The sequence below is a fragment of the Carettochelys insculpta genome, chromosome 6 (assembly GCF_033958435.1).
Source record: "Carettochelys insculpta isolate YL-2023 chromosome 6, ASM3395843v1, whole genome shotgun sequence".
Classification (NCBI taxonomy): Eukaryota; Metazoa; Chordata; order Testudines; family Carettochelyidae; genus Carettochelys; species Carettochelys insculpta.
The window spans coordinates 109,741,792-109,765,123 of NC_134142.1; the positions used below are offsets into that span (position 1 = coordinate 109,741,792).

Consider the following 23,332-nt stretch of genomic DNA (forward strand, 5'->3'; position numbering starts at 1 on the left):
CTTTGTAGCAATTAGATTTAATGGGACAGAAGTGTTTTTCTCCTCCCTGTTCCTCCTCCTCCTCTCTCTCCCCCTCAGGCAAAAGGGAGGGAGGTGGGGAAGGGGAGGAGGATGTGAAAGGGTCTTTGACGTCAGACCTGCCCTATAAAAGCCTGGCAAGGAGAGGCAAAGCTGAGAGCAGAGCCAGTACGACAGCCAGGATGCCAAACCCCAACTCCTCCACTTCTTCAGCCAAAGGCTTCCGCAGGGCGGTGTCAGAACTGGACTCCAAGCAAGCCGAGGCCATCATGGTAAGAACCCCCCTCACCCCACACACCCGAATGCAGAAACCTCCAGCATGGCTAAAGCTGCACAGGGGACTGCAATCATAGCTAGGTTTACTAACTGAATGATAGTTTTATCTCTACAGCCTCACTGCACCCAGGCACACAGTCTTGGGAAAATATATAATCAGTAATAAAATCCAGCCTAACTCATTCATGCACACAAACTAATGCACAATAAGTAGGAAAGTTAGAAAAAGGATAACTGTACCTAATCATTGCAACAGTCAAAACCAGAGTGGGAACTAGAGTAACAAGGAAACCCCAGTGTAAAACTGCACTTTGAAAATCTAAACACTCTCAAGGTTTTGTTAATTTCGAAGAGCTTTATTCTCTGCCAGGTGAATGAAGACACACATCTTTCTTTTTCCTAAGGAAGCCAAGAGGCGGTGGGAATTCAGGCAAACTTTCTAATTTTTATTGTGTAATAACTGGCAGGTCTGCTGTCCCCCACAAAGGTTGAGGGTCCATGGCTCAGTGCATGGAACAAACCTGCAGGCAATATAACTATACGGGAGGGGAAGGTGCAGAATCTTAAACTACTATTGAAATCTGAATCCAGGTGAGTTTCGGATACACTGATCCAGCTGGCCTAGCACTAGGGACATTCAGGGAGTTTTAGTTACAACCAGTTTTGTCAGCTAGTGCTAACTGATGTCCCTACGCAACATTAAAGTGGGTGAGACAACAAAGCATGCAGCACCTTGTAGGATCCAACCCTCAATGCACAGTTTGTCCCTTTTTGTGGCAGTCTTGCACTCTGATAGATAGCTGACTATTACAGCAGGCAGGCAACTCTATGGATCAGCTTCCTAATGCCCCTCAGGTACGGCACACTGGGGTCTCAAGTGATAGCTTTAACCAGCACCTGCCTTTGACAAACTCACTTTAGGGCCTTCCATAATTTGTTCTAAACACCTGTAGGTAGGAGACTTTTTTTTTAATTAGTAGACTTTTGAATGGGTCACTTCCTAGGTGCAGAGTACATATTGAAAAATCTGGATTTAAGACAAGGTCAGCGTTTGTCTATATTATAGTTTATGTGTGTGTTTGAAATAATCCTCTGCTTGTCCTAGCAATGACTATACAGTCTTTTCCCTAGCAGAATCAGACAACAGCTGCCTGACGCAAACTTCTCCCTCCACATGAAAGTTCTCAAGTTGTCCTTTTTCCCACCAGTTTCAGAACCGTAGATATTGAACAGGGAAAAAAAGACAGCTCATATCATCCAGTACAGAATTGTTGATTAATATGGTGTGTAAAATGAGATTTGAATTTCTGATATGTTAGTTAGTTGCTGCTCTCCGTATTTTCCTGATTCACTCTTGGTTCTGCCTTGTGCAATGCTGCATATATATTTTGTAAAATCAACTACTGAGCCAACAACAAAACACTTTCCTAGTCACTGTAGCATGCTAGGAAAGGAGGGAAAGAGTTCGGAAAATAAGAGGTAGATGGGATTTCTTTGTTATGCAATTGTTGAAAATCATGGGAGTTGTCACCTTTCACTTTGGCATTTTCCAATTCGCAAATAATGAACTATGAGATAATTAACTCTTTGAACCCTGTTTGTGGAGATGCAGCTTATACCTACAAAAGCACCCATTGGCTGGCATAGTTGTAACTCTTAGAATGCTGGCACTTTCCAGATTGTCAGTCAAATTAATGCTTAGGAGCTCATCCCTCTGCTTGTGCCAAGAGCAGGAGCTTGCAATGAAGGGGTGTTTATTTGTTGCTGTTGTACAATTCTGGTGGATGTTTAATCTTTAAATGACAGCCATGTCATTGAATGGTCTTGTTTATCAAGTGTATTAGTGATAGCCATACTGTCTGCTTTGTGACAGCCTGGGAAGGGAGTGTAGAAAAGCGCAAAATGAAATTGTGTTTGATTTTCTCCTTTTGTCCCTTTAAGTGACTCTCTCCTTCCGCCCAAATGGCTAGTTTAACCAGTGAGCTGGGCTGCTGCCACAGGCACATTTAGTACTGTCCTACCAAAGCTGCTGCTCCCAGATTATGAAACACCCCCTCCACTCATACACACACCCCTTTTTCAGACTGCTTGAAGCTCTGAGAAACAGATACCACATTTCAAGTTCTTTCAAAACAGTTGCCATCCAAGGGAAGAGGATTTGGCAAAGCTCCGAACAAAACTGTGTTAGGATTTAATAACAGACAGCAAATCTTTTCCTTTTGGCTTTACCCTTTTTACTGCATGTTTAGCAGAAGGGCTTTATATTCCCACTATTCATTAATCCAATTTATATCAGCTGTCAGGGCTCTGTCCCTGTAGTTCTATGGTCTCCTGGCTATGGTCCCAGATTTTTAAACCTATTTCAATGCGGCTGTGCTTAGCATCACGTTAGCTACATCTACACGTGAAGCCTACATTGAAGTAGCTTATTTTGATGTAGCGACATCGAAATAGGCTATTTCGATGAATAACATCTACATGTCCTCCAGGGCTGGCAACGTCAACGTTCAACATTGATGTTGCGCAGCACTACATCGAAATAGGCGCTGTGAGGGAACATCTACACGCCAAAGTAGCACACATCAAAATAAGGGTGCCAGGCACAGCTGCAGACAGGGTCACAGGGCGGACTCAACAGCAAGCCGCTCCCTTAAAGGGCCCCTCCCAGACACAGTTGCACTAAACAACACAAGATCCACAGAGCCGACAACTGGTTGCAGACCCTGTGCATGCAGCATGGATCCCCAGCTGCAGCAGCAGCAGTCAGAAGCCCTGGGCTAAGGGCTGCTGCACACGGTGACCATAGAGCCCCGCAGGGGCTGGAGAGAGAGCGTCTCTCAACCCCTCAGCTGATGGCTACCATGGCGGACCCCGCTATTTCGATGTTGTGGGATGCGGATAGTCTACACATGCCCTACTTCGATGTTCAGCGTCGAAGTAGGGCGCTATTCCCATCCCCTCATGGGGTTAGCGGCTTCGACGTCTCACCGCCTAACGTCGATGTTAACATCGAAATAGCGCCCAACACGTGTAGCTGTGACGGGCGCTATTTCGATGTTAGTGCCGCTACTTCGAAGTAGTGTGCATGTGTAGACACGGCTGTTGTGTAACTGATTTAGGAATCTAAATCTCATTTTCAGAAGGGAATTAGGAATTTGAGAGTCAAAAACTCAGTCTTAATCCATTAATTGGCTATGAGTTTTTGACTCAAATTCCTAAATCCCTTTTGAAAATGAGATTTAGAGTCCTGAATCATAGAAGTCTTGTGAGGCTGATCAGAAGAACATCTAGAAAACTTTAATAATCAGAACTTGTATGATGGGGACAAGCTGTCATCTTCTTTCAGTATTCTAGCTTCCTCTCAGTGATCTACCCCCTACCCCTCTCACACACACTGTTCTAAAGGAGCTGTTGCATTTTCTTTATTAAGATTATCATAAACCACACCCTATTGCGGCCTGCACGGTACAAAAACACAATGTAAAGTGCTTGTCTCAAGGCATTGATGAGTTAAGCTGAGGTGACCAACAAAATAGAGACTAAGAGCCAAAACAGCTGTGGCTAGAGTGCAAAGAGCCATGTGTTACATATTTATCTATCTGTATATCTACCTATCTACCTAGATAGATAGATAAAAATAAATATATAATACATGGTCCTTCCCTCCTCCCAGACCTATGCACTCCCAACCCCAACACTTAAACCCAATCCTCCTACTTTCCCCAAGAGCCAGGCACCCGCAGCCTCCCTGTTTTAACCCAGTGCTTCCCGTCCCCTAGAGCCAGGCACTCCCAGCCCCTCCCTCTACTCTAACCTAATCCCCCTCCCCTCCCCACAAGCCAAGCACCTCAAGATCTCACCCCATTGCCCTCCCATTCCCCAGAGCTAGGCAACCCCAGCCCCACCCTCCCCCCGCTCTAATCCAATGCCTGGGACTCACCAGAGCCGCTGCCACCACCACCATCGTGCACTTCTCTCTCCCAGCACTGGGGTGCATGGATAGAGCAGCAGCCAGCAGTCTGGGTATGTGGATCCAAGCAGGAGCCGCTTGTCATTGCTCAAAGAGCTGCATGCAGCATGAGAGCTGTGGGTCAGTCACCCCTAAGCTAAGCCTTGTCTACCCTAAAAAAGGCTGTACCATCATAGCAGAGATGCAGCTTATACCAGCAAAAGAGTGCCTTTGGTAGCGTAATTTACTGTATATTAGTTCCTGCGCAAAAGGACCTAATAATACAATATTGATCAGTATGCTAGGCTATAGTAAATGTTTGCCACTAGTAAAATTCGATTTTCTAGATTCTTTCAATAACACAGACACCTGGCTTTTCCCCTGCTTATAATTTTAAACTCACAAGGCTCTACTCCAGCTTCTTTACTCACACCAAGTCAGGTCCAAGTTACCGCAGTTTCACAGCAGCTCTTGGTGGAGGCAAGTACCACAAAATGTCCTGGATACAGAATCTAGCCCAGAGTAAGCAACCCGATGCCTAACAGAGCAAACATGATGGTTTCTATTGCAGTAAGAATTTGAAAATACACATCCAATGAACGAACTCACAAGCTGATTCCAAATACACCTTTTAACAATGACCTCTAAAAAACCCTAAAACCCAAGCATTACTCAGGGAGGCTGTGTCTACCCCTACATTCCTCTTTCAAAAGAGGCACGCAAATGAGGTGCAGATTTAAAAAAAATAGGAAGAAGGGATCTTTGGAAGAGGGGAATTACTTTCCAAAGAGCTGCTTCTACACTGCTTTTCTTCTTTTGAAAGAAAAATAAGCAAATGAAGTGCCAGATATGTAAATCTATGCCTCATTTGCATTTTTGATACCCCTCATTTGCATGCCTCTTTTGAAAGAGGAATGCAAGTGTAGACACAGCTGGAGAGAACTGCTGATGTGGAAGAAGGAATCAGTTTGCTTTGTAAAGAGAATCCTGTGCAACTATATTAAATTATAACTTAACCCCTTTGGGTTTAAACAACACCCGAAAAATAGGAAAGAGGAGAGTAGAGGGAGAGATCAGCCTCGTGGAAAACCAGCAAATAGGGGGAATAGAGTAAGCAGTGGCAGGCAAATATCACCCCTTTCAAGTGCTCCCAAACAACATATAGTACTTTGTTAACTTACCCAGCCATACTAGGTGACTGTGGATGATGACTGCCTGCTGGTAGGAGGATTCTACAGTTCTTTCTACTAACCAGCTGCCGAGAAAAAAAGGAAACAGAAGTGATTCCCTTTAGGTCCAGTGATGTCTGCAGCACATCCACAAAGCAAGCCTTAATCATAAAGAGGGGGAATTGTCACAGAGTAAGTTTTAGCCAAGCTGCAGGGTCAGCGCTGGATTAGGCTGGGGCCTGAATGCCAGCATAATTCACTGAGTGGACACAACAGGTGGCAAGCGGGTCTGTATAAATGATCTCATCTGCTTATTCTAGTCTGATTTTTACACGACACCAATGAGTGTGCTTTAATAGCTTTCTCCGATAGTCCATAACACTCTGTAATCTATATCTGGCAGGTATGGTTCATTCCTTTTTTCTCTTTTTCACTATCCAGTCAAAGCTAAAGTTTGTTGAACTTCAGGACACAGTGTCCGATGCACCTTTTGTTTGAGCATGGCCTGACTTGGACAATTGAGGAGTTTATTTGTTATAGAAGCTGGATGTCGCAGAGCTGTTTGTTCTGCCTAGTATGAGAAGTTTAAACATTTGATTACCTGTAAACACTTCCAATGGGATTTAAGCATGTAACAGCTTTCTTTAGTAGAAATGCTTTCTTGAATTGGGACCTCATATATTTGTTATAAGAGTTTTCTGTCTGGGTGCGAATGTACACCCGGTCATCCAGACTCATTGTGGCCCACATCATGCAGATAATCTGCGACTGTTCACCCCTCCACTTTCTGATTTGCTCACCTTGATTATCTTTTTCTGATTTGTTCTCCTTGCTTACTGTTTTTTGTTCTCTGTGCCTTAAATATTGAGTCTGTTCTGGTCTGGCTATGGTCTGAAGAAGTGGGTCTGTCCCACAAAAGCTCACCTAATAAACTATTTTGCTAGTCTTTAAAGTGCTACTTGACTGCTTTTTGTTTTGTTTGTTCAAATGTGTGTGTGTTATACTGCAAGGAACAAGTGTGTGACAAGCTGCAAATATCACCCCCTAAGGGAATCTTTCATGAAAAGTAGTCGGGGTAGATATGTGGGTGGATGGATAAAAATATGCTGCACATTAAACCACAGGTGCCAGTGTTTTATATGTGAGAGAAGCTTTGAGACTGGCTGCATAATGTCAGATCATCCAGAATGATTTAAAAAGAAAATACACATGGGTGACTGGAGGAAATTAAAAATATAAAAGAGAGAAGAAAGAAAGCTGAAAGGTAGAGCTGGTGTAAATTTTGCAATATTTAAAAAAAATCTACAAAATCTATTATGAGAATTATCAATATTTTTGAAATATTTTCAATAGAAGCTAAGGGAAAAATGCAGCTCTCTGGGGTTCTGTCTCTTGGGCTATGTTTAGACTGCAAAGCTATTTCAGGATACTGAGGTATCTTGAAATAGTAACTGTGTGTAGGAAACACACCCGGTATTTTGAAATATTTTTTGAAATACTAGGTGCGCTATTTCAGCATCCCTCTATGCATCTTTGCAAGAGAGATAAGGGATGCCTTGAAATAGCTCTGTATTTTGAAATTTGGCACTGTGTAGACAACACCATATCCCAAAAGACCCGATTTCGAAATTAACTTGAAATAAGATACGTAATTTGTGCAGTGCAAATTACATATCTTATTTCCAGGTAAGGGCACATATTCCCTCTGTGCTGGCCCCTACTGCAGCAGGTGTCAGCTAACCTTGTGAGGCATCAGGAACCTGTAACTCCCATTGAAACCAATTACAGTTGAAGTTACTCAGCTTTTTGCAGTAGAGGTACTTGTGAGTTCCAGACTTCTGCCTCCAGCAGAGACCAGGGTCTAATTCTGTGTGTCCCAAGGCTCTAGAAGAAGCTTCTTTATTGTGAACCAAACATGAAAACAATAGTGTCTATAAGACTCTTAGCAAAAAATTCAGGCTCAACCTTATTAACACAGTTAGATTTGTTAGCTATGGTAGGGGATCTAAACAGAGAGAATATGAAGGGCAAAGGTCACGTGCTTTAATCTGCCTCCAGGAGTGACTCACTAGTGGCTTGACCCAATCCCAGTTGACTAGAGACTTGATCCAGCCAACCTGAATTATTTTGAGCATGTTTTGCAGTGGGACATCTCCAATGCTTGACAGCACTTACTGCCAAATTGTGAACCTTGAAAAGAGGCTGGACCCAGACAGAGGTCTGCAGAATTTTCTCCTCCAAGAGCTGTGCTCTGCTAGTCCCTGGAGGAGTGTTAAGATGGGGCTCTGGTGGTGGGAGTCTACTTGTCCCTCACTTGCCTGAAGGAGAGGATTGCTGCATTTTAACTCTGCTTTCCTTCCAGTCACCACGGTTCATTGGTAGACGGCAGAGCCTCATCGAAGATGCCAGGAAGGAGAGAGAAGCTGCAGCAGCTGCAGCAGCCGCTGATGCTGCAGAATCCACTGACACAATTGTCTTTGAGGAGAAGGATGGGAAGGCCATGTTGAACCTCTTCTTCATGCTCAAGGGAGCTAAGACTTCCTCACTGTCCCATGCACTGAAAGTATTTGAGGTGAGTCGCTAACTAACCTCTTGCACTGCACTTGCTGAACACTGTGCCTATAATGTGGCTGGAAGGTCTGTGACTATAGTGTGGGAGGGACACTTCCAACTCAGAAATTCAACAGGCTCAAGGTCTAGTTTAAGGTCTCCTGAGTACCAGTTCATGATTTAATTCTTCAGGGATGAGCAGAATGAATTAAAAAATGATCATAGAATCAAATCATAGAATCATAGAATACTAGGACTGGAAGGGACCTCAAGAGGGCATAGAGTCCAGCCCCTTGCCCCAATGGCAGGACCAAGTACTGTCTAAACCATCCCTGATAGACATCTTCCTAACTTGTTCATAAACATCTCCAGCAATGGAGATTCCACAACCTCCCTTGGCAATTTATTCCACTGTTTGACCACCCTGACAGTTAGGAACTTTTTCCTAACGTCCAACCTAAACCTCCCTTGCTGCAGTTTAAGTCCATTGCCTCTTGTTCTATCTTCAGAGGCCAAGAAGAACAAGTTTTCTCCCTCCTCCTTACGACACCCTTTTAGATACCTGAAAACTGCTATCTTGTCGCCCCTCAATCTTCTCTTTTCCAAACTAAACAAGCCCAGTTCTTTCAGCCTTTCTGCATAGGTCACATTCTCTAGACCTTTAATCCTTCTTGTCGCTCTTTTCTGGACCTTCTCTAATTTCTCCACATCTTTCTTGAACTGCAATGCCCAGAACTGGACAATACTCCAGCTGAGGCCTAACCAGAGCAGAGCAGAGCACAAGAATGACTTTTTGTGTCTTGTTCACAACACACCTGTTAATGCATCCCAGAATCATGTTTGCTTTTTTGCAACAGCATCACACTGTTGACTCATATTTAGCTTGTGGTCCGCTATAACTCCTAGATCCCTTTCTGCTGTACTCATTCCTAGACAGTCTCTCCCCATTCTGTATGTGTGAAGCTGATCGTTCCTTCCCAAGTGGAGCACTTTGCATTTGTCCTTGTTAAACTTCATCCTGTTTGCCTCAGACCATTTCTCCAATTTATCCAGATCATTTTGAATTATGACCCTATCCTCCAAAGCAGTTGCAACCCCTCCCAGCTTGGTATCCTCTGCAAACATAATAAGCGTACTTTCTATGCCAATATCTAAATCGTCAATGAAGATATTGAACAGAACCGATTCTAAAACAGACCCTGCGGAACCCCACTTGTTATACTTTTCCAGCGGGATTGAGAACCATTAAGAACTACTCTCTGAGTATGGTTATCCAGCCAGTTATGCACCCACCTTATAGTAGCCTCATCTAAACTGTATTTGCCTAGTTTTTTGATAAGAATATCATGTGAAACCGTATCAAATGCTTTACTAAAGTCTAGGTATACCACATCTACCACTTCTCCCCTGTCCACAAGGCTCGTTATCCTATCAAAGAAAGCTATCAGGTTGGTTTGACATGATTTGTTCTTTGCAAATCCATGCTGGCTGTTCCCTATCACCTTACCACCTTCCAAGTGCTTGCAGATGATTTCTTTAATTACCTACTCCATTATCTTTCCTGGCACAGAAGTTAAGATGACTGGTCTGTAGTTTCCTGGGTTATTCTTATTCCCCTTTTTATAGATGGGCACTATATTTGCCTTTTTCCAGTCTTCTGGAATCTCTCCTGTCTCCCATGATTTTCCAAAGATGATAGCTAAAGGCTCAGATATCTCCTCTATCAGCTCCTTGAGTATTCCAGGATGCAGTTCATCAGGCCCTGGTGACTTGCAGACATCTAATTTTTCTAAGTGATTTTTAACTTTTTCTTTTTTTATTTTAACTCCTAACCCTACTCCTTTCCCACTAGCATTCCTCAGACCTCTCAGTGAAGACCAAAACAAAGAAGTCATTAAGCATCTCTGCCATTTCCATGTTCCCTGTTACTGTTTCTCCCTCCTCACTGAGCAATGGCCCTACCCTGTCCCTGGTCTTCCTCTTGTTTCTAATATATTTATAGAACACCTTCTTGTTTCCCTTTATGTGTGTAGCTAGTTTGAGCTCATTTTGTGCCTTAGCCTTTCTAATCTTGCGCCTGCATTCTTGTGTTGTTTGCCTATACTCATCCCTTGTAATTTGTCCTTGTTTCCATTTTTATATGATTCTTTTTTTATTTTGAGATCATGCAAGATCTCCTGGTTAAGCCAAGGTGGTCTTTTGCTGTATTTTCTATCTTTCCTACGCAGCGGGATAGCTTTCCTTTGGGCCCTTAATAATGTCCCTTTGAAAAACTCCCAACTCTCCTCAGCTGTTTTTCCCCTCAGTTTTGCTTCCCATGGGACCAGCTCTCTGAGTTTACCAAAATCTGCCCTCCTGAAATCCATTATCTCTATTTCCCTTCTTCCCTTCCTTAGAATTGTGAAATCTATGATTTCATGATCACTTCCACCCCAGCTGCCTTCCACTTTCAAGTTCTCTACCAATTCCTCCCTATTTGTTAAAATCAAATCTAGAACAGGTTCCCCCCGGTAGCTTTTTCAACCTTTTGGAATAAAAAATTGTCTCCAATGCAATCCAATGGGGTTTGGATGAGGGGTTTGGAACAGGTGCTATTGGAATAAAGATTAAAAAGACTGGGGCTTTTCATCTTAGAAAAAAGGAGGCTAAGGGGAGATAGGGCAGGTCTATAAAATCATGAGTGGGGTGGAAAATGTGAATAAGGAAACATTATTTACTTGTTCCCATAACAAAAGAACTAGGGGTCACCAAATGAAATTAATGGGTAGTGAGTTTAAAACTAAAAAAAGGAAGTTTTTATTCACACAGTGTGTAGAAGGCCTGTGGAGGTCGTGAAAACCAGGACTTTAACAAGGTTCTACAAAGAACTAGATGCATTCATGGAGGTTAAGTCCATCAATGGATATTAGCCAGGATAGGTAGGAATGGGGTCCCTACCCTCTGTTTGTCAGAGATTGGAAATGGATGTCAGGAGAGGGATCACTTTTGTGATCACCTGTTCTGTTCACTCCCTCTGGGGCATCATGCATTGGCCTCTGTCAGGAAACAAGATACTGGGCTTGATGGACCTTTGGTTTGCTGCAGTGTAGCCATTCTTATGTTTATGTTCTTATGTAAATATCGATGGCTACACTAACTTAAGCAGAATACTCTACTTATTTACTGGTGCCTCTCTCACATTTTTTCTCGAGGAGACCACTACAAATGAAACGAACCCCTGCCTGATGATCCTGTAGTTGTAACCCCAGGCTCTGTGCTTGCCTTTGATTGAACATTGTCCAGAGTGAGCCAGTAACTAGCAGAATGATCAACAGCTGTGGATTTGTATTGCTCTCTGACTTCCATGGGGCCCTGCCACCACCTGCATGCCACTCTGTTGCCCACTTTTATGGCAATTCCTGAAGCAGACAGATTCAGATTGACTTCAGAGGCTGTAAATGAACCATGCAGCCCCCTCACCGAGCCTCATTCCCTGCCTCAGTTGAGGTTCTGCCCATTTATGGATCACATCCCCACTGCACATCAGTCAGAGTAAAAAGATGAACCTTAGCGCGGGCATGACTATGCATAGTTCCCACTGATGTCAAAGACATCTGCTTAGCCCAGGGATGAATGGGGCCCATAAACTTTTGAAAGTTGCACTGATTTCCCTCAGCACTGAGTGCTCAATATGCCCATGAGGGGAAGCATTTCTTACCACTATATACAATAATAGAGGGAGAGAGTAATTAATTAACCACTTCCCCACCGTGTAAAATGGTATTATCTATGGCACTGGTAATGGGGATGAAAGCTCCCATAGGTAAGGGCTGAATATTTAGCCAGTAGTCAAAGATAATGACTTGAAATGTTACAGTACTTTTCACACAAAAACTTTCAAAAGCCTGAATCTCCTTTCATTTCTATGGATTTAATGCCATTGTCTTCCATGGTGTGAATGAGAGGACAATTATAGCCCATGCGTGCCTGTGTGCATACCATCTTAGCCCCCACTAAAATGCAGCCACTTCTGGGGGTGAAACTAGACTGCCATTAACAATACACAGCAATGCTACAAAACAACGGAGGACAGGTAGAAAAATAATATTCCATTGAAACTGAAGGTGGAGAAGTTTAGCTAGCGTTTACCCACATTGAAATTTGGTCAGGACAACTTGAATCTTATGAAAAGCATTAATGACCATAAGCGACCTTGTCTTTCTTGTGAAAGGAAGGAGGAAGCTGGGTGGAAATGTACCACCTTACAACATCTAGCACTGTATTCCTGTAGCATAGTGTCTTTGCTGCAGGGTCTGTGGATTGGAAGTGTCTGAGGCAAGCATCTGAGAGCCTTCCCGGTCTTGTTGCAGTTGCTCTCTCTTTCCAGGAAGTTTGTGACTGTCAGAAAAGGCTCAGAAGTGCATAAACAACAGATTTAAAATGCAATTTACTACATCTGTGACATGAGACGCAGAGTGATTCTCATTTGCGAATTTACAGGGTTCTACATTTAGTAGATTTGAGTAACATTTAATTTTCTCTGTGGCCACATCTACACTAGCAAGTTGTTTCAAAATATTTTTTAAAAGAAGGGGCTGTTTTGAAATATCCAGCAGAGTGTCTACACACACAAATTGTTTTTTGAAATTAAATCAAAAGAACACAGTGCTCCTTTCCAAAGCGCTCTTCCATTCCTGTTTCAGAAAGAGTGTCTGCTTTTGAAAGCTTGTTTCAAAAGAGAATGTGTGTAGATGTTCCATGAGCCCTTTTTTGGAAAGAGCAGTTCACATGGCACCTGATTTTTTGATCCCTGGCCCGTTCTTTCAAAAGAGTGGGGGCTGTGTGGACACTCTTTTTCAAAAGAGCTTACCACTCTTTTGATCCACTATTTCTTTCTGTGTGTGGACACACTCTTTTGACAGACGTTCTTTCAAAAGAGATCTTCCTGAATAACTTCTTTCAAAAGATTGCTGTAGTGCAGACATAGCCTATGTGTTGTGTTATGTTGTGTGTGTGTGTTGTGGTGTGTATATACACACACTAAGGCAGAGAACAAATTAAAATGTCAAGCAAGAACTCAGAGTGACTTTTATTCAAATGGCACCTGTTTTGTCCTGGGGCAATTTATTCATTGCATGAGGAGCTCTCTCAGCTTGACAAAAACGGTTATTTTAAAGAGCCACAAGCGTGTCAAGCTACAACAGGGCAAGATTCATTTCTCAGATCCCTCTGGCCATGCAGGTCCAAGATATGAAAACAGATGAGTATAATGACATTTGCCTCATCATGAAACAAGCTGCAGGGAAACTGGTTTCACTCTGCGGTAAGTGTGACATGCGGCCAATGCATAGGTAATGCAATCAGAGCTGTCAGCTTAATGTTAAGGTATTGATTATTGGGGGACAATGTAATAGCCAAGTGGGTAGGTACATTCAAAAACATGATCCTAAATTGAATTTATCTGTCATAGTGCCTCCATTTCTTTTCCTCATTTGGCTTCCAATTAACTAAAAATCTTACCCCTTCCTCTACTGAAGAGTTCAGAGATTTTGAAAAGACTGGGTCATCACCCAAAGAAGTAGCTTGCTAGGACCAGATTTCATTGCACCATGGAAAATATCCAGGAAGCTGTGAGAATGCTGGTCTTGAAACCAAGGGCCACTCCCCCTTCACCACTTTATTTCTGAGTGAATTAAGTGCTGGAATCAATCGGAGGGATTGGACATCACTTCTCATTAGGGCCTCCCTAGGCAGTGCCCCTAGTGCATTCGGTCCACCAATGCCCACTCATTGGGGTACTAGTCGTCAGCCATCTGCGGTCTGAGAGCTGAAGATCCGGGTTTGAAGCCTGTAATCCCTCATAGTGCTTTCTGCGTCTAGGAAAAAAATTCAAATATTGCTGTAAAAGTTCTCCACATAAGTCATCAACTGAAGTGTTAATTGGTTCTGTCTGTGTCTACTGTTTCAATATTTGGGCCTACACATATACCTTCCTTGTAAACTCTGCTGTGAAAAATGAGTGAAAGCTCATAAAGGGTCACAATAACCCAACAAATGCTAACAAAAAGATGCAAAAGGGAAAGAAAAGCTGAATTAGTACAAACAAAACAGACAACCGCTATAACCCAAAAATTGTGTTAAAATCATGCCTGGTAAACAAGAAAATCATGGGATCAGGAATCAGTGAATCACAATTGGTGTACCAAAAATTGGGCCTAATTATTGGACAAAACAATGAAGAGATGAGTCATTCTGCCCATTGCTCCCTTTTGGAGCCCTCAAGAAGGAAATCAGGCTGACTGACTAAAATCCAGGGAATGGGTAAGTTTCACCAGCAATCTGCCACTCACACTGACCCCTGGGGCCCCAGACCCTCTTTGTCATAATTCTGAGAGACACCCTGGCCAGACCAGGCCAAGGAGTGGGAGCCAGATGACAGTGTCACCTCCATTGACCTGGACTAAATCCTACCTGGTATGTGAGACTTCGTCTCCTCCCACCCCGTGTGTCATTTTCTTACTTGCCTCATTTCCCTTTCTGTCTAATAAGAATCTAGTTTAGTGCTCAAACTTCTCTTTTTTGCCTCATGATTGTAAATCTGTGATTAGAAAGGCAGCTAAAAGCCATGTCCTTAACTGCCAGCTGTTGGCACAAATTTCTTAGGTCTTAAAGTGACTAATAAGACCAGGTGCTACCCTTGTGTTTTTTTTCTCCCTCCCAGGGAAGTCAAAAGTAAGATTAAACACCAGAGAAACAAGCAGCATTTTCAACCTTTGCTGATCTCTTTTTCCTTCCCCCATTTCACATGTCTTCATTTACACGTCTGAAAGGAAGCAGGATCAGAATTCTGCACCAAAGAAACAACAACAGCTCCTTCCCAGCTAGATTCTGGCCTCAGAAGGACAATTACTGCCGTGTATAACAGCATCTAAATGACTTTCAAAGATTTTTTTCCCCTTCAAAAGGCTCACTACTTCTAAAAGGAGAAGTGTAGAAGGGTTGTTAGGGAAAAAAATATTAAATTTCTGATGCTTTACCTCTTCCTTTTTTTCCTATATCTTTAATACAATGGTTTTAAAAATTAAGTGTGTGTCATGGCCTCACATGGTGAGCTCATTATATGAAACAGTTTTACGTTGGATAGTTTCATGGTCATGTTAACTTCTTTAACTCTTTGGCTACGTCTACACGTGAAGCCTACATCGAAGTAGCCTATTTCGATGTGGCGACATCGAAATAGGCTATTTCGATGAATAACGTCTACACGTCCTCCAGGGCTGGCAACGTTGATGTTCAACATCGACATTGGGCAGCACCACATCGAAATAGGCGCTGCGAGGGAACGTCTACACGCCACAGTAGCACACATCGAAATAAGGGTGCCAGGCACAGCTGCAGACAGGGTCACAGGGCGGACTCAACAGCCAGCCGCTCCCTTAAAGGGCCCCTCCCAGACACAGTTGCACTAAACAGCACAAGATCCACAGAGCCGACAACGAGTTGCAGACCCTGTGCATGCAGCATGAATCCCCCACTGCAGCAGCAGCATCCAGAAGCCCTGGGCTAAAGGCTGCTGCCCACGGTGACCATAGAGCCCCGCACGGGCTGGAGAGACAGCATCTCTCAACCCCCCAGCTGATGGCTGCCATGGAGGACCCCACAATTTCGACGTTGCGGGACGCGGATCGTCTACACGGTCCCTACTTCGACGTTGAACGTCGAAGTAGGGCGCTATTCCGATCCCCTCATGAGGTTAGCGACTTCGATGTCTCGCCGCCTAACGTCGAAGTTAACTTCGAAATAGCGCCCGACGCGTGTAGCCGCAACGGGTGCTATTTCGAAGTTAGTGCCGCTACTTCGAAGTAGCGTGCACGTGTAGACACAGCCTTTGTGTCCTTCATTCCATCTAAATTAATGAAGTGCACAAGCTGCTGGTTTCCTATATCCAAATACCTGGGGAGTAAGCCAAAAAAATTATCCCTGTAATTAATATTCTAACTTGAACCTGTGTTCAGTTAGTTTGGAGACAGAGTAGATGGGCAACTTGTGTGCTGCCAGTGAGAAACAGCCCAACTTATAAACTTGTTGAACTCTGTTAAAATATCTGGATTTTGTGGGTTTTTTCATATTTAATAAATGAATTATCACGATGGGCCAAATCTGCACCAACTGTAACTCATCTTAGTTCCATTTAGCTTTAATGGAGTTATGCCTCTTTATGCCTGTTGAGGATCTGGCCTGTGGTTAGGGATCTCCTAATGGGCACTTGGGGGCTCTCCAACACACAACTACATGTTCCCAGGAGCACTTCTAGTTCTGCTGCTGAGATTGGAAGGTAGGACATGAAGACGTGTTCCAATTTTTCCACGAAGCTAGATGTTTTATTAGCAGCGTGAACACTGGATGATTGCCTGTCATGTTGCTGCCTTCCTTTTGCTGAACAACACAGAAAACAAGACCTTGAGGAGGACTCTCACCAGGAATTTCAGAGGTGTCTAGTAATTAATTCCAAACAGAGCTGAAGAGACTTACTAATTAAGAGAGTTACTGCCATGTATCTGCATTCAAGGCATTAGAAAAGAAACTAAACCAATCAGTCACAATGCTCTGTGGCCAAACAATATCACCACCTGTTAACATGCTGGAGATTAGATTGAGAATACAGCTTCCAGGCTAGTAGGGTATGGGAAGACAGCAGTAGCTGTATACCAAGCTGCTGGCTCTCCATAGCCGTGTCTACACGTGCATGCTACTTCGAAATAGCGGCACTAACTTCGAAATAGCGCCCATCACGGCTACACGTGTTGGGCGCTATTTCGATGTTAACATTGACGTTAGGCGGCGAGACGTCGAAGCCGCTAACCCCATGAAGGGATGGGAATAGCGCTCTACTTCGAAGTTGAATGTCGAAGTAGGGCACATGTAGACGATCCGTGTCCCACACCATCAAAATAGCGGGGTCCGCCATGGTGGCCATCAGCTGAGGGGTTGAGAGACGCTCTCTCTCCAGCCTCTGCGGGGCTCTATGGTCACCGTGTGCAGCAGCCCTTAGCCCAGGGTTCTGGCTGCTGCTGCTGCAGCGGGGGATCCGTGCTGCATGCACAGGGTCTGCAACCAGTTGTCGGCTCTGTGGATCTTGTGTTGTTTAGTGCAACTGTGTCTGGGAGGGGCCCTTTAAGGGAGCGGCTTGCTGTTGAGTCCACCCTGTGACCCTGTCTGCAGCTGTGCCTGGCACCCTTATTTCGATGTGTGCTACTGTGGCATGTAGACGTTCCCTCGCAGTGCCTATTTCAATGTGGTGCTGCCCAACGTCGATGTTGAACGTCGACGTTGCCAGCCCTGGAGGACGTGTAGACGTTATTCATCGAAATAGCCTATTTCGATGTCGCTACATCGAAATAAGCTACTTTGATGTAGGCTTCACGTGTAGACGTAGCTCATATGGGTGGTGAGAATGGACAGGTCATTGTTCATCTCTTTAGAGATGACGATAGCTTTTTGGACCAGGGTATCAAATGTTTGTAAAGGATCTGAGATACAGTAGCTGTGGTATGAGAGCCTTAAGGAATGAATTCAGGGGAAATGGGTGTAATGCATGAAAAACTGTGTATGTGCTGGAAAGAGAAAGTGACACGGTGTGTTTGAGCCTGTAGTGCCTTGAGAGAGAAAAGAGAACTAATACATGAGCCATGCCACTGACAGTTTCTTCACTGTCAATATTTCAGCACCTTGGCCAGAGCACAGGACTGACACTGCCTGGTAAATGAAAGCTCACTCCTGAGTCACATTTTTGCTTCCTTTTGGGTAATGCTGGCTGAAAACCACACCCATAGTAGGAATTTGAGAGATGTTAAATGCATCGGTTGAAGGTCACTTCCTTAAATGTACTGCAGTTGTAATAAAGTTCTGCAACTATAACAAATTGCAGCCATTTGTTTGCCCAATCTAATCTGAGAGCTGGACCCTTTTGACTGACAGAGCCGTGATCACTTTGGTAACAGCGCTGTTTGAAGGGGACAATATTCCATGGGTAGGAAACATGACCATTCAGAAACTACTTTTTATCTGAGTCAGAGTGAAAAGCCAAAATACAGAAAACATTCACAGAATGCTGGAAATATCAAATTTGAAATGTTAGATTTTGAGATTTTAAATAGAAGCAATTTTTTGCTTTGAATCACTACTTCAAAATGAAACAAACAAAAAAACCAGTCCTATAGCAATTTAAAGACTAACATAATAATTTATTCATGGAGCAGACCTGAAGAAATGGATCTGCTTTTTTGGTTTTTGTTTTGTTTTGTTGGGATACAGACTAACATGGCTACTTCTCTGTTCCTTCAAACTGAGATGGTTTGTTTCAAAACATTTGTTCTCATTTTTGTTCTCCAAACTGGAGAACTGAAAGTGTCACCGTGTTCCCATTTCAAAGGGTTCAAATTGGCTTGTGTGCAATTTTTAACATTACATTTTTAACGTAATTGGTATTTTCTTGAAGAAACTTTTCTCCATTTCAAAATGCACTTTAAACACCATGGTTGTTTTCTTGATTAAACTGCGTTTTGTAATTGGAGAAAGTTGCAGTCATAGAATTTCAGCTTAATCATGTTACAGTATATAAAAGGGATGGAACTGATAAGAAAGTACCCTGTTCTGATTTCAGGAGTTGCCAGATGAGGACCAGAAATACCCTTGCTTCTGCCTTGCAAACATCTTGGGGAAGAATTTGTGTTTCTGGATTTTCTTCCCCTTCTGAATTTCACCTGTTGGAAAGTTTGCAATGCAATGTTACTAGAACCTGTGTTTTTACATTTATATGTTTCTCCTCTTCCACTCTCGAAAGACATTTGAAGCTAAAATTCACCACCTGGAGACAAGGCCCAGCAGGAAGACTCAGGCGGGGTCCACTGAGCTGGAATATTTTATACGCTGTGAAGTCTATAGCACTGATGTCAGCACTCTTATGAGCTCCATCAAAAGAATGTCAGAAGAAGTGAGGAGCACTAAGGAAGACAAGTGTAAGGAACTTGCAGCTGTTTCAGCTTTTTCAATTCTAACATGAAGACTGATCTTAAGAAACTGTGGCATAGGGATTGCAATACTCACGTACGGGCAATCTGACTAGACTAGAACAGAATAGAATGCACCTCCCATGAGAGCAGACTCGCTTCTTTTCTCTCTCACTTCTCTCCTTTCAAGGTGTGCCAGATTATTTCTTCCAGGTCCAAAGAGCAACAGGATTAGGAATTTAATGCCCAACATTTAGCACTGTACAGCTTCCACCCTACTTATTATAGCCAGTTGTCTAACTTCACAGTTATGACCTTTCTACCCATGTGTCAGCAACTGGAAGTGTGTTTGGATGGTGCCTTTTCTACATCAGTGTGACACCAGTGATCTGTTGATTGTCTCTAAGGACTAGTAAAGTGAATTCTTCCTAGTTGGGCTAAATTTTTACTTTGGTACAACATGAAGATGAGAGGATTTCTCACATCCTCCCAGTTTTGATTCACAGGAAAGCCATTAGGTAGGTGGGAAAGTGAAAAGTAGCCCTAGAGACTCATCAGGAAAATCACTTGAATTGTTTCCTGGAAAGATGACAGCACATCAGCAATTGGTAGGTGATTTAAACATGATATTGTCTCAGCCCCTATATTTGTGACGTATAGGAACCAGCTCTGGCTAAACGTGATCAACAGATACAAAGTAAAAGGAAAGCAGAAAATGGGGTGATGGGAAAGCAAGTAGTTACGGGTTTTTCTTCTTACTGTACCTGGCATCAGAAGATCATGTGCCTGGGGTCCTCGGTGTCACCCTGATAATATGGGGCCATGTTTATCTCCCCACATGCCTTATAGTTCTGTCCTTCATCTTCAGCTGATCACTGCTGCATTTGACCTAGCAAAACAAGTGAATAGCATAGACCAAGTCATGGGATGATTGTTCCCAATGTTCATGCAAGCCTGAGAAGGCTGCTAAACTGGATTTAGTCTCTTGCTATCTAACCCCTTGATGTACCTGAGCTTCATCGATAGAAATAATGAAAGGCTTTGTGTGTGGGAGGAGGGGTGGTCATTCAGGATCCCAGGTGTTTTACTGTGACAGTGGACTATTTTACCTTTGGGAGAGTGAAGCTGATATGAGTGAAAGCCAGTTTTTTCCTTAGTAGTTTGCTCATGTCTGAAAATGGCCTCGATGCAGAGATATTGAAAGGGAAGACATGTTTGGTCATGAGGTAGAGGTTAGTTTATGAAGTCTGGCTGTGGGTAGGTGCACCAGATAAAGGGATCATGGGCAGTCATGAAGCATAGTCATTGAAGCACCATGATGTCATGAGCACTTAAATCATTTGGAATTAATGTGGGCATGTGTCTATGCATGTGCCACATCAGGTTATGCATGTGCTATGACCCATCTCCTTCAGAAGACATGAGATACATTTAACTCAGTGTTCACTTCTGTGGTCTTATTTCCCTTTACAGTTTATTGGTTTCCAAGAAAAATCTCTGAACTGGACAAGTGTCACCACTTAGTCACCAAGTTTGACCCAGACTTGGATTTGGACCACCCGGTGAGTTGGTGCATTCAAACATAGCCTCACTTTTCAGCCACAGCTCTTCCAACAGAGACATGTGCCACGTCCACACTAGCAAGTCCTTTCAGAAAATCAGGCCCTTTGTTGAAAGAACATGTGGAGCATTCACACACAAAATGCACTCTTTCAATCTGAACTTAAAAGAATGAGGCTCTTCTTCTGGAAGCCGCCTTCTGCTCCTGGATCAAGAAGAGCACCTCCTTTAGAAAGTTTCTTTTTAAAAAAAAAAAGCATTGTAGATGCTCTGCAAGCCCTTTTTTCAAAAGAACAGTTTTCATGGTGCCGGATTTTTCAGTCCCTGGCCCATTCTTTTGAAAGAGTGGGGTCTGTGTGGACTCTGTCTATCAAAAAGCAGATTGATCTTTCAACCAGCTTTTTTGTGTATGGATGTGCTGTTTTGAAAGAAGATCATCTTTTGAAAGATCACTGTAGTGTAGATGCAGCCACAGAGCAATGGAAGCACCTGTGATTGGAACTGGTCAGGAATTTTTTGGCTGAATTATTTTTTTATCAGAAAAGATTCACGCTGCAAAACCAAAACTATTTCCAGGAAAGGGTCTATTTTGACTAATGTCGCATTTTAAAATGATTGAAAAAATTCAAAATTGTTGAGAAATCCAATTCTGACATTTTCATGATGGGGGTTTTGTGGATGGGTATACTTGTTTGTTCCAAAAGATTTTGCAGTTTGAAATTTAAGATAATTTATGGAGGGAAATTAAAATATAAAAAGATTAAAGTGAAAAAGGAAGTGTTTTCATAGGCTCAAATGAGAACTTCTGTGGGATAATCAATTCATGAACATTTTAAAGATTTTGACTTCTCATCCCAAATTGGGGCGGGAAAACTTTTCAAAATGTCAAACATTTTCTTAGGATGTGAAAATCATTTTTGGCCCTCTCTACCTGTAATCCCACCTTGTTTATCTCCCTTTAGCCAGTACAGGATTGGTTCTGGCACCATTTATTCCTTAGTGCTTTGTCTAGTCTACTTTTATCCAGAGATGGGGGTTCTACTACATCTCTAGTAGGACTGGTCCCGAGAGCAAATGAGCCCGCTTCTGAAGCAATTTTCTTGGCAATCCTGCATAATTTAAACTAGCTCTGTTTCAGACTTGGTTTCTGAGAGACACAGTAAAGATGCCTTATCTTTGGCTTGAAGGACCTGCTTCCCAGAAAATAAATAGATAAAACATACACTGGATTGGGGCAGGGCCCACTTCCTCCCATGTAGAAGGAGAATACAGAGCATTCACTCTGAGTTGGGGAATGGAACTACCTATAGGTATGAAAGGAGGGGCTCTGTTGTAATGAGGGGCAGCTGCTACCTGTTAATGTGTGGGTGTGTTTATCTACTCCACCACATTGCTCGTATTTGTGCGTGTGATGGTGCAGGAAATATGAGACCTTTTCTGTGCGGAAAGCTAACTAACTGAAATACTTGTTCTGTTCCTTTCTGTTACAGGGATTTTCTGACCAAGCATACCGGCAACGAAGGAGAATGATTGCAGAAATTGCCTTTCACTATAAGCAGTAAGACACGTTCCCAGCATAAGGCGTGACAGCAATTTCATAGCACAGTGCCACCTGCTGGGAACTCGCTCCATGCTTTGCCCTTTCATTCTCCCTTCTGAGCTTCTTTTCTCATTTCTTGTGCTCTCTCCACTCAGCCAGCTTCCTATCATGTTAAAAATCTGCATGTTTATTAATTCATAGATGGTAAGGCCAGACCACACCTCCTTCATAACACAGGCCATAAAACTTCAGGCAATAATTTTTGCATCAAGCCTGCCACTTCTGTCTGAGCTAGAACATCTGTTTTAGAAAGATATCCAGTCTTGAGTTAAAGACATCAAGTAATGGAGAAACCACCCCATGCCTAGGTAAACTGATTCAATGGTTAATTAGCCTCACTGTTAATAATGTGTGTTTTATTTCTAGACTGAAATTGTCTAGCTTTAGATTTCAATCACTAGATCTTGTTACAAATTTTTCAGCTAGATTAAAGAACCATATAATATCTGAATTCTCTTCCCCATGAAGTATTTATAGACTGCAACCAGTCAACACTAAATATTCTCTTGGATTGAGCTTCCTAATTATCACATTATAAGCAGGGTTCCCTGTAAGCTGAGTGCTTGGTTGGCTGCCCAGGAGACATTCAGGTGCAGCTCAGCTGATTAGCAGTATGCCCATAGAGGCTCACAGCCGCAGCATGTATTTCTATTGGTGGTGCACATCTGCCCATCTTGGTGCACAGAACAAAATTTGTTCCACCCAGGAGGCAAAAACCAAGCGTGAACAGTGAGTACAAGGTATGATTTCTGTCCTCAATTCATTCTTGTAGCTCTTTTCTAAACCCATTCCAGTTTTTCAACATTCATTTTGACATATGGACACCAGGATTAGACACAGCATTCTAGTAATAGTTTATTCAGTGCTGGCTGCAGGTACAACATCACTTTCCAGTCCCTCCTTAATATTCCTCCATTTATGCATCCGAGGGTTTGACCAAAACAGATGGCAATCTTGACACAAATTCACTAAAAGGGTTGATGTCCCTGAATCTGCCTTGTTATGGCCCAACTCTATGCATGCTAAAGCTTTGTGTTTCCTGCTAGACCTATGCTAATCCTGTACCCTATTTGCTAGCCATGTCTTAGGTTTAAATGTAGCTAACCCACATTAAACTGTGCGGATGTTGTGCATCAGAAACCTAGTGAATTTTCTTACCTCTGGAGCTCCACCTTGTATATCATATTGCTAATTTATTTCCCCATGTCCTATTGTCTCCAAC

The 23,332-nt window shown here is 43.0% G+C and overlaps 1 protein-coding gene across 2 annotated transcripts in view; it reads left to right on the top strand.

Annotated features, from left to right (window-relative positions):
- Positions 1-200: 200 nt before the first annotated feature.
- Positions 201-23,332, top strand: part of TH (tyrosine hydroxylase) — a 33,314-nt gene continuing 10,182 nt past the window's right edge. The window contains exons 1-5 of one of the 2 annotated variants that reach the window (XM_074995982.1): positions 201-298; positions 7,771-7,984; positions 18,785-18,959; positions 20,424-20,512; positions 22,001-22,068. In XM_074995982.1, the coding sequence (XP_074852083.1) occupies positions 201-298; positions 7,771-7,984; positions 18,785-18,959; positions 20,424-20,512; positions 22,001-22,068 (644 nt within the window). The remainder of the gene's footprint in view (positions 299-7,770; positions 7,985-18,784; positions 18,960-20,423; positions 20,513-22,000; positions 22,069-23,332) is intronic. The other variant, XM_074995983.1, reaches the window with a different exon arrangement.